This window comes from Colletotrichum aenigma (genome assembly GCF_013390185.1).
Source record: "Colletotrichum aenigma strain Cg56 chromosome Unknown KSG_Cg56_contig08, whole genome shotgun sequence".
In the NCBI taxonomy this organism is placed as follows: domain Eukaryota; kingdom Fungi; phylum Ascomycota; class Sordariomycetes; order Glomerellales; family Glomerellaceae; genus Colletotrichum; species Colletotrichum aenigma.
The window spans coordinates 2,594,510-2,605,616 of NW_023500914.1; the positions used below are offsets into that span (position 1 = coordinate 2,594,510).

At 50.9% G+C, this 11,107-nt stretch overlaps 3 protein-coding genes across 3 annotated transcripts; all 3 read right to left on the minus strand.

Moving 5' to 3' along the window:
- Positions 1–433: 433 nt before the first annotated feature.
- On the minus strand, positions 434–4,476 carry FCK1-0 (Bifunctional cytokinin biosynthesis protein; the record flags this gene model as incomplete). The annotated part of the gene is made up of 2 exons (XM_037327439.1): positions 434–954; positions 3,927–4,476. The coding sequence occupies 2 exons, from the start codon at positions 4,474–4,476 to the stop codon at positions 434–436; spliced, it is 1,071 nt and encodes a 356-aa protein (XP_037174680.1).
- A 1,542-nt stretch (positions 4,477–6,018) lies between these two features.
- On the minus strand, positions 6,019–7,156 carry orsC-2 (Tyrosinase-like protein orsC; the record flags this gene model as incomplete). The annotated part of the gene is made up of 4 exons (XM_037327440.1): positions 6,019–6,275; positions 6,332–6,860; positions 6,919–7,081; positions 7,137–7,156. 4 exons carry the CDS (start codon positions 7,154–7,156, stop codon positions 6,019–6,021), a joined length of 969 nt encoding a protein of 322 aa, XP_037174036.1.
- Positions 7,157–8,145: 989 nt separating this feature from the next.
- RTM1-3 (Protein RTM1) lies at positions 8,146–9,126 on the minus strand (the record flags this gene model as incomplete). The annotated part of the gene is made up of 4 exons (XM_037327441.1): positions 8,146–8,153; positions 8,337–8,609; positions 8,659–8,907; positions 8,964–9,126. The coding sequence occupies 4 exons, from the start codon at positions 9,124–9,126 to the stop codon at positions 8,146–8,148; spliced, it is 693 nt and encodes a 230-aa protein (XP_037174037.1).
- Positions 9,127–11,107: the final 1,981 nt, after the last annotated feature.

An 11,107-nucleotide genomic window follows, 5' to 3' on the forward strand; every position in this document is an offset into this window, starting at 1 on the left:
GAAAGTGTTAGAGACGGACGGTCGATGTGGTACAAGAGGGAGAGCACGGAAAGTTCGACTTAAATAAGAGTATTTGGTTAGGGCTCCATCAGGCGGAAAAACAATTGCAAGCCTCAACAAGCATAGCCTATCCCGAACACCCATTACAGGATTGTTGTCATGTCGCTGCAGGCGGGGATGGCGCCGGTACTACCTTGGTTTTATCCCTCCCCAACACCCTTCATGGTGGGCCTATGCTTAGTATTCATGGTTCCAGAAGTAGGGTCTGAGTACTGGGTGTACCTTCTGCATTTCTGAGATTGACTATCACAGTCTTCTCGGTGAAGCTCGCGCATTCGAGTAGAGAGTTTCCATTGTGTCTACTATACTCTATGATGTCCACAGGCTAGGGCTCTAATCCCGGAAAAATTCAAATTCGACTCCAATCAAGTTGTTATATAGATGTTGGGACTCGATAATGTAGGAGTGCGTCAATGGCGTCCTCGGGAGTCTGCACCGTCACAAAAATACCAGCATTGGCTGCGCGTATGAACTGCTCCTCTGCAGCCTGTTTGATCCACTTCGAGATTCCATCGAAGAATCCATCGATATTCAGAAGACAAACACCCCTCGAGTGGATACCCAGCTGAACCCACGTGGCAGCTTCCAGAATCTCCTCTATTGTCCCGTATCCTCCAGAGAGCGCAATAAAACCGGATCCTGGACCACCCGCAACAAGTTCCTCGGCCATCATGCGCTTGCGGGTATGCATATCTTTCACAACTGTGGTACGGCCGTATGTCATCTTGTCCGGGATGGGCATCTTGTTCTCAGAACAGATGCTGCGGTAGGTATCATCGCGCTCAAACTTGACCAAGGGCTCGGGGATGATGCCATGGGCTGTGTCTGGTCCGGAAATGGAAACGAGGGTCTTGGCCACCTCTCCCATGAGTCCGACTGTGCCACCTCCGTAGACTAGGTGAGTGAGTTTTGTAAGCATCTTGATGGTCTCTTTTTAAGATTGAGCGCCTGTCTTGCCAAGATTAAGGTTTTTTTGCAGCCATCAGCTGAGTGAGCTTGCGAGCAGCCTCCATGTGATTTGGGCTGTAATCCGTAGATGAGCCACAGTATATACATATTTTCGTTCGTTTGGGAACATCATGGTTGAGGCGAGTTTCAATGTCGGTGGCTAACATGTTGCTTGCCTCCCAGTAAACCACTGATGTAGAAGAAAGGGGTTAAGAAAGTTGGTGAATGAGTGGTCACTGAGAAAAGCTAAATAAGGACGTGAGACTATCGGGATGTGAAAGAAGCAAAAGCGGCCTTAAATAGTAGACGGATGAGTTCGGGCCAGGAGACTCTCAGAAGGCTGGGGCTTACCCAAGCAGAGAGAGCCCTAAGTGCCTAGTTCTGATCAAATTCAACTGTGATGTCCCGTAGCTCACCCTGGAGTGGTGCACAAAGCCAGCTTACGAAAGGCGTAGTCTCACATGTTGATGCGATGTCATTGCATCAGACTCGTGATCCCTGTCGGGTGGTATGGGGGAGGAGCAGTCCCAAGATCCTGGATATCGTTGTATGAAGAGATGAACCAATCGTAAGGCGACAATTGCGAGCTAGCCAACGAGAAGTAAGCGGGAGAATCTTGACTCGCCCATGACTCTCTGGGTTAGTACAGGGATTTCTGTCGAACTTGCCAAATGAAGGGGGAGAACTTCGTGTCTCTGTTTCTTTTCACTTCTCAATTTCACGGAGAGTTCTCGTTGGTCTACTGTAAACCCGGAAAGACCACCTGCCGCGTCACTTTTAGCATCAGTGGTTTGTGTCGATGCACAGTCATGAATACAAGCCGAAATCGATCGAGGAAGCCAATAGCCAGGGTGTCAATATCTCGGTTCAAGTCTGGCTGCAAGACCTGCAAGTAAGTCTCCCTCGGAAGGGCTCATAAAACGCCGCACCACGACTTAAATGTCTCACAGAATCCGAAGAGTCAAATGTGATGAGAATAGGCCAGCTTGCCAAAGATGCTTGTCTACGGGCAGAACCTGCGATGGGTACGGCATTCGGGGCGGCGGAGGCGGGCGCCGTTCCGTTACATCCAGTCACGCAGCACATCCCTTGGCACAACCATCCTCAATCTCGCGTCATAATACACGTGCTGGTGCCTTGAGCCTCAGTCATGACGAGCACAAGCAATTTGAGTGGTTCGCTCGCCGTACCACCGGCAAGCTACCCGGGGTCTTCACATGTGCTCTGTTCTGGGAAACCCTGGTGCTTCAGGCGAGCTCAACGGAGCCAGCGGTATTATATGCTTTGCTAGCGCTCGGTGCCGCCCACGGGATGGAGATCTCAAATGCGTGTTGTTGCAAAGTCGAATCGGAGGACTCCGATCTATCCAACATCACTACGCAAAAGCGACTAGATTTGCAGTACTACAACAAGGCGATTGGCCTGTTTCGACCTCAGCTATGCGACAGATGCCTGGAATCCGTGCGCGTGTCTCTCGTTGTTTGCATCGTATTCATATACTTAGAATTTATACAGGAGCATTATGAAGATGGGTACGTTCACTTCCGGCACGGCCTTCAGCTTTTGGACCTCCTTATTCCAGGTATATCGAGAGGTTCGAGGTCATTTCGAGACTGTGCCGATGAGTCCCTCGCCGAAACTCTCGCTTGGCTCGATATCTAGACAACTCTCCTCAAAACAAACTCTCCTCAAGGTCACTACTCTCGAAAACTTCCCTCGTGGCATGATACCGAAGTGCCCACTGCTTTTCGAGACATTCTTCATGTCCGTCAGAGCATGGATAGACTTTTATTCCGATCTTACGCACTTGAAGAAGAGAATCGACAAAGTAGTTGTGATTCAGCCGCAACTTTTGACCTGCTTGGTAGTCAGAAGCGTCTTGGAAATGACCTAGCATCCTGGTCAAGGACCTTCAGTACTTACACCAAGAGAATGTGGCCTGTTATTGGGGGTCGAGACAAAATTGCCTACAGCTACCTACCGGTGTATAACGAAATGACATTCATCATCGCCGAAACCTGTCTCTACCCAACGGAAGAATCGATCTTCAAACACTACACAGAAAACTTTGTCTTCATTGTGTCGTCGATAAAAGATATCTTGGAGGCCATGTTACCCGCCCCACCACCTCCTGTGGCATCAAGACACTGCACTCAGTGTTTCAGCTGCTGTGCTCAAATGGGTCTGATTCCGCCTCTTTACTATACAGCCATGAAGTGTCGAGTACCATTTATCAGGAGACAGGCCGTTGAACTTGTCACCACAGGAGTTCATGAGGAAGGCATTTGGGACACGTCCTTTCCGGCACAGATGGCTGGAGAAGTAATCTCATTGGAAGAACAAGGCTTATGTGGACAGGACAAGTAGCTACGATGGCGATCGCTCACATTGGTTGTATACAAGGATAGTCTCATAGAGCTGTGTAATCTGCTTTGCGTCGAATTGATCAGATATTAGATCGCCGGACTGTAATCTAGAGAATAGACAAGATGCATGTAGAGCCATTGCCTACTTGCCGAGAGTATAATCACTGAGAACTAAACCTCAATGATGCCAGTTTGCAGAGTCTTCAACGCCGTGTTCCCCAAATGATTGCTCCGGGGCCAGTCCCCAGCCCATCATATTCCAAAATGCAGCATCAAATCCAGGCAATCCAGAACTTCTGTCCCCAGCTGCTGTTGTGTAAGAAGGATTGGTGGTCTGACCCCGATTCCTGAGGTTCTGTTCAACCTTCTGAACAAATCCCGGTGTCTCAGGTAGGTAACCCAATCGAAGGAGGATGTCCTCCTGCCGTGCCCTCCAGGCCCTGAAGAGAAATTTTTCTATGGTGGAATAAAACTCGGTTGTGTGGTCGAACAAGTTTTCATGATGCGCGAAGATAATGGGTAGCACTTCCCATGCTCGATCAACAATCTCACCAGTCTTCCGATGACAAAGTTGACCCAACAGGTAGGTAAAAAGATCTTGCTCAAAATACTGGAGGACAAACCATAGGAAGTTACTATCCTCCATTACTCGAAGGAGGTTGGCGAACTGCTCAGCCGCCTCCACAGATAGTGTAAATAAGTTGTTCGCGCGGTCTTTGTGGGAAGACGTCTCAGCAAGCCCTCGTCTAGGACCGCGAGCCATCATCCAGATTTTCTGGGTCATGGCAGACTTGATCTGAAATGCCGCTACATGCAGAGGACCCGCCGCTGGATCGCAATAGTCTTTAACAATGCTTCCGAGACAGTCTTCAACATCGGCCACAAACTTGGTCATGCCGGAGCCTTGAGCTTGACTGCTAGAACTTGACATGGCGTTTAGTTCCATTGCGAGTATGGCTTCGCCAATATTAGATCGCTTTACCAGAGATCTGGCCAGTCCACTGGTAATCAAGCAGATAATCATATCCGTTGGGCCATGGCGGTTCGCGGGATGACTCGTGGTAGCGTTGTCCAAGTCTTCATCGTCGATGTTGGTCGGCATCCTGGTATCGCATGCGCCGGCCAGAGGAGTCGGTGTGAAGCCCGAAGCCAGCGCGAAGCGGAAGTCGAGCAAGACTACATGCCACCAAACTCGTCTTCTTAGCTCGGTTTCGAGAGGGGGCAGTCCCAAAGCTTCACCATCCCGGTGCATGCCGAGTCTCTGGGCGCTGCGGATGCAAACACCGCTGAGAACCCAGTTGGCATGGGCATTTTGTCGCCCTGGAATTGAAGTCTGACCCAAAGTTATTATTTTTTGAAGCTTATAGAGGATAAGCGGCTTACAAGGTGAAGTGCGAGAGCTTGTAGAAGCGTCAAGGTGGGAGCCTCTAAGAAATGGGCGCGGTGCACAGCAGTTTGGATGGCATTCGAGAATCTGCACAATAATTCTTTCTTTGGTTCCCCAAGCAGTACGGCACACTCTTCCTCCCTCATAGAGCCCACAGCACTCCCATAAATGGAAAAGAACAAGGCCTCCAGTTCTGGTGACAAATGGGCCGGCTCCATTGTAGCCTGAGACAGATAGCACTGTATTGAGGGAACATGAACCAGCTTGGTCATGGGGTTTATCCTGTCCAGAAAGATCTGCCACAATGTCATAGTGTGGCTTGGTGATGGATGAAGCGACCTGATGTCGCCAAGAAAGACATTCTGCGTGCTAAAGATATCGACACTGCCCCCGGTGGCGGGTGAATGAAAGGATCTATCTTGTACACTCGGGGGACTGTCGACATCTTCAACCAGCCTCTTCATAGATTGCAACTGTTCGATATTCAGATTTTATTAGGGCTCCTATTGGATTGAGTCGTCGAGCCTCACTCACCTCGTCGAACATTGCAGCCCAAAGGGCGTTATCGGTGAATCGGAACGACCCCTCATCTATCACGAGTTTGCCGAGGGCAGCATCCAGGGGCTTGTTTTCTCTTCCTTTTTGTTCGTTACCTGAATGTGCTCGGTTGATGGCTCCTGCAGGACTTTTGTTATCTGATAGCTGCTGGATCAGTTGCTCGCATAAGGCCAGTTTCTGTTGCAGCTCAGCCGCGGGCTTCTTTCGGTTGCGAGTTTTCGCGTTGGTGCGCTGGACACACTCCGCACCCGACTCAGCTGGTTATGAGATGCTGGTAAATATTTTGGCAGGAAGCGGTTGCAACACACCTTGACACAATTCATACACGGACTATCGCGGTCGCATTTAATTTTCCGTGCTTTGCAGAGTGTACAAACAGGTCGACGAGGAGGTTGCGATGGCTCCGATGCCACAGATTCCATCGTGGGTCTCGAACAGGGTGCGTTGTCAGGACGTTCAGAAGTCCCAGCTTTTGCAGTGAATTGAGAAATAATTAAGAATGACCATGGCCTCGAAGAGAAAGTCTAACCAAGGGGTGTCCGAGTTCTTTTAACCTCGATGGACCCCATCTGCCTGCGTTGGCGGGGGGCATGTTCCAGGCCTAATTCAATTGCGTCGCCGAGCAGGGATCGCCCGGTCACCTGCAGATCCAAGCATCACGCCGACCACCCCCGTCAGCCGCAGCGAGCTTTGTGACACTCAGTACAACTTGTCGTACACATATCCTAGCGATTTACGAATGTCCATCACGTCTCGAATGGGCATCGTCACGTTAACAGTCGTCCCAACAAATACAACGTCGTCCAAAGTCACGTTGCGGCCCTTTTCATTCAACCAGTCGTTCGCAATGATGGGACCAGAAATCTCAGTCAACCTCGTTGACAGATTCTTAGACTGCCACGACCACCAGAGTCTGTCCATATTGGCGTGGTGGAGGTAGAAGAGCGGGTCACCAGCTGAGTCGATGGGATCAGTCTACGTTCTACTCGTGCAACAGGACTGGAGAACTTACGGCTCGCCCAAGCATCAGTCAAGACGCCGTAGAGCCCGCCGACGCCGATGTGTCCTGCCCCATGGACCGTGAGCTCCGTCTGACGTGTGAATGAGCCAAAGTCGACGTAACCCATCGCAGTCGACACAGCTTCTACGCTGCCAGAGGCCATGAAATAAGATGGCACGAAGTCGCGGCGCACACACTGCGCCTTGTAAGCGGTGCTCGGTCCCGGGCCCATGTGGATTGTCATATTAGCAAAGGGCCCGTCGGGAATGCAGCCACCACCGGTTCGATCTGCTATTACAGAAGGAACCTTTCCATCAGTTATGGGAAATTGTGGAGAAAGACCAGAAGTGTTAAGGGGCAGAAACTCTCCATTCCCTCCAAAACCAGTCTCGGTATCGAAGACGGGGGAGTTGAAGAAATCATCAGCTGAACCGGAGTCCAGGGACCAGTCCCAGTAGGGATGAGCGCCGCGGAAACCGCAAGCTCTGATTTCCTGCTCATAGTTCCAGATGAGGAGTCTATGTCGTGGGTAAAAAAGACCCTCAGATATCGTTAGTGAGGCCATTGCTTCCTCGATGCTGATGAGCATCTTCACTTACAACGAAATGTGTGTCGTTCGTCTGACGAATGTGATCACCCATGAAATCTTCAAACCGATTTCGGGCGCCCGGAAGATCTACCTTGGAGGTCAAGGCAGGCTTCTCGAGCATGCATTTAACTGCTTTGAGGTATGAAGTCCTCTCAGCAACGGAGAGGCTCCGCCTAACAGCAAGCTGTTAGTTTCGGATGTAAGGGACGGCTGATCACCAACACCTACCATTCTTGGCGAACAAGCATTGGCCGACATGGTGATGCATATGACCCAATCGGTAAACAAAGAAACGTTGCAAACAGTAGAAAATCCCACGGAAAATGCATGGCGCAAAACAGAGGCAATATAAATCTTAGTGAGTGACTATGACATTCAGTTGCAGGTCAATGGAATAGAGTTTGTATTATCACTGGCGCTCGCGTTATATTTAACTCTCTCTTGAAGATGAATCTTCACGATATTGCACTTCGCACTCTGAAGCTGGCGTAACCCGGCACAGTGGATCGGCGCCGTGCAGCGGTCGCTAGTGGGGCATATCGGTGGTGTCGGGGTCTTCGGCTCTTATTAAGAGCCGAGCATCCCGAAATATGGGTTCGGGGCCTTATCCCGGGGCACAGCCAAAAGCCGTCCCTCATCTGAGATCATTTGGGCTCTTTCGGTGTGGCCCACTGCGCAAACTGTCCGCCCAATTGCGACCGCTGGTTTCAGTTGCCAGTGCGATGTTCTCCATGCTGCTGCTGCTCAGCGCCCCTGTAACCAAAGTGGCCGCTGGACTCCGACTTTGGACGATGACCGTAGCAGAGGCCTCCGCAAGGTTCTTCGTCACCTGTCTTCAACACCTGATACCAACGATACAAAATACAAAGCTCTTTACACAATGCTTGGAGCGAGAGACCATGCGCATTACGAGGAGCTTCAATCAAACCAATGGCGATGAGATCCATGTTGAGAAAAGTGGCTAGGCTTTTGGTGCTCTGCTGAAAACGTTCGACGGAGACGAAGCGAGATGACATATTCAACGAGGGAAGAAAAGTTCGAAATAATCGAATAGTCTTCCAGGTGAGAATTGGAGATTGGCAAATTTATATTATCAACATCTATAATACCAACACGTCTCTCTATCGGCGATCAACAGTGGTCTATCCAAGGGAGATATGAGTCTCAAAGTCTGTACGGAAACTCATTAATTATGCAGCGTTGTATTTCGCCATTATTTTCTAACCTTATCCGGTGTTCACACGGCTTGGTGATTAGCCCTGTGATTCAGCTGCTCGGAAATTTCAGAAAGCCTCAGGTCGTCCACGTCTTTATCAACAGAAGATGACACAACGCGACCGGGAAACCACACATTGAAGGCTCCCGAACACAGGAACATCAGAGCAGTGTCCAGGCAATAGAGGTACACCTCATTGCTCTGCAGCGTACCTGTCTGCCCCTCTGCAAACTCGGCAACCCTGAAGATGGATCGGACGAGGATGAGGAGGGAGGTGAAGTAAAGCACCAAGATGCATTCCTTCCATGGCCTAACCCCTGCAAGACTGAGCGTCGTCGGTTGTCGCAGGATGCGGTAGTGGAAGACGGAGATTGACGCCATGAAGCATGCGAAGAAGAGAATTTGGATGCCGAGGCCAACGAGGATCATGTCCTGGCCGCGATCAATCCCGCTTTTGTCGTCTGCGCCGGACAGAATCCCTCCTCCTGGTGAAAGTCAGAATAAAGTGCTTATTGTGCATACCAGACGACTGACCTATACATTGGAAAGCGAAGGAAAGAACATCCCCGAACACGAAGATTTTCGTCAGCCATCTCACAGGGATGAAAGACAGATGCTCGGCACGGAGAGAGCCGATGATGCGACCTAGCAGCATGTAGATGGAGGCAGCATACAGCGCGGGGGCGAGTAGCGGCCCCAGGGTCTGGATGATGAAGGGTATCTGCGACCAATCCGGAGTTTCGGCTGCGTTGACCGCGCGGGCTGAGTACCCAACTACCTGAACTGTGGAAATGTCAGCCAAACAATTCATAACATGGAGTTCTTCTGTGATCTCTTACAAATGGAGCCTACGACGAATGGGATGAAATACCATGTCCTCGCACGGATGGTTTGGAAGACATGGAGGATGCTGCTGATACCAAATAAGGCAGCGAATGTGATCGCAGCAGCGAGCGAGGGGTCATAATGATATTTTGAAGGAGGTTTCTGCATTTCTGACATCTTTATTGTTTTATCGTCCTTGCTGTTCTTGCCGTTCCGAATGTGCTCTTTGTTTTTATGTTGGTTGTCAACTGCTGATTGAATAGCTACTCCAGGAACACACCTCTGCGGGGATACCGGGAGCATGGCATCGTTTATACTCCACTACGTAAGTAGACTTCTAGACCATTCAACGTCTAGTTTGCCAAATTGCAAAGATGCGCTGAAGTTGATGGTAGGGCGGTGCTCGGGACTTTCTTTCCTCTTTAACACGCCTCGGTGCTTATGCACTGCCCGAGCCGGCGCCAAAACGTGAACACGAGAAAAAGCGCAGTAAAGCCGCGCGCATGTCTGTAAATTTCATTAGTGCCATCTTATTGAATTTTCCCGGACTCTGTTGTGGCTTGGAGATGACGAGTATCTGGCTTCCATGTTGTTGCTGATGGTGGTCTGCAACCCAGCAACGTTGAGCCTCCCTGCCTCCCTGCCAGCACATCCTGTCACCGAACCCATGATCAGCTGAAATGCAACTTGGGATGGCAGCCACGGTCAATCTTGGCTACATTGGAGCCAATCTATCCGTTCGGCCCCTGAGTGGCCGTCTTGGCTGATAGAGTCGCGCGGGGAACCACACCCGATCCCAGAGCAGGGGTTTCATGGTATTGCAATCCCGCTCTGGTCCAGAGAAACACAAGAGTGGACTAGCAGGACCACGCCCGCAATCATGATACTCGTCCGGGTTCTCCAGATTCGGGCCCGAGAAGAAGGGTCTGGATCGTGTCTACAGCGCCACATGCTCAAAACCCCGAGAGAGAGATGGGGGACCACGGGAAAGGCTTTGTGACGGATGAGTCCGTTCAACTGCGGATGTAGGCCCATAAATTCGTCGGGTCTCATGCTTTGAGTTAACGGCCCTCATGGCCGATTTGCATGAGTTTCGGCAGTTATTAAGAGCCGAAGCGGACCGCAAATATCTGCGGATCGGAAATTTTGGACCATTCTTCTGGGACGACGCTCAATACACAAGGCATTGTGCCCTACATATAAGGATCATGTAGATGAGAACAACAAGACCTCTTATTGCATTCTGACAGACACACACTCACTGCGTTGAAACTTGGATTTTCCAACTGTCTTTAACTTCCCTTCAACACAATGTCTTGGGTCTTGATCCTGTCCGTAATCTTCGGCGGCGGCGCGGCAGAGATGTTCAGACCAGATGATCACTCAACCTATCTCAACGTAAGACTATTTGATTGAATATCTCTGGCAATTTACATACTTATGTTGTAATCAAGACTCGTGTCCCGTCCCTGTACAACCTCTCCTCGGACCAAACCACCGGCTCCTACTGGACCAGCTCCTTTCTGACAACCACCTCGGGCTCTCAATACCTTGCCCTATCTCACATCCTGGGCGATGTCTGCAAGTCTTCTCTTTTGGAGTTTGAATCCCTCGACTACTGGAACAATATCCAATACGCCACCCCTCAAAACACCTCGCTCGCCGCCCCTGGATTCAAAGTCTCAGCTGGCACCTGCGGCGTCGGATCCACGGCAAGCGACCTGATCTCCAGCATGTACACCCACGCCTCAACCCCCGAGTATGCTTTCAACCTCACCTGGGAGAGCACTTCCAAAGTGCTCCTGAACGGTGGAAACGCGGCCTTCACCTTCGGCCCGGGCTTCGCAAACTCCACCGAATGGTCCATCCCCGCCGCCACCGTCTCCGGCTCTCTCTCCCTGGGCAACACCAGCCACACCGTCGACCCGGCCGCATCCATGACGTGGTATGATCACCAAAAGGGCGCCGGGGCACCTCAGAACTGGACTTGGTTCCAGCTGCACTTCCCCGGCTCCTCAACCAAAGCCAGTATCTGGGCGTACGACTTCGGCAGCCCATCTTTCGGCACCTATCGCTTCGCAACAGTCAGAGTGGGCAAGGAGGCGCAGTATGTGATCCCCTTCGACATGGAAGCCGGCGGCGCCTGCCGCTCGTGGAC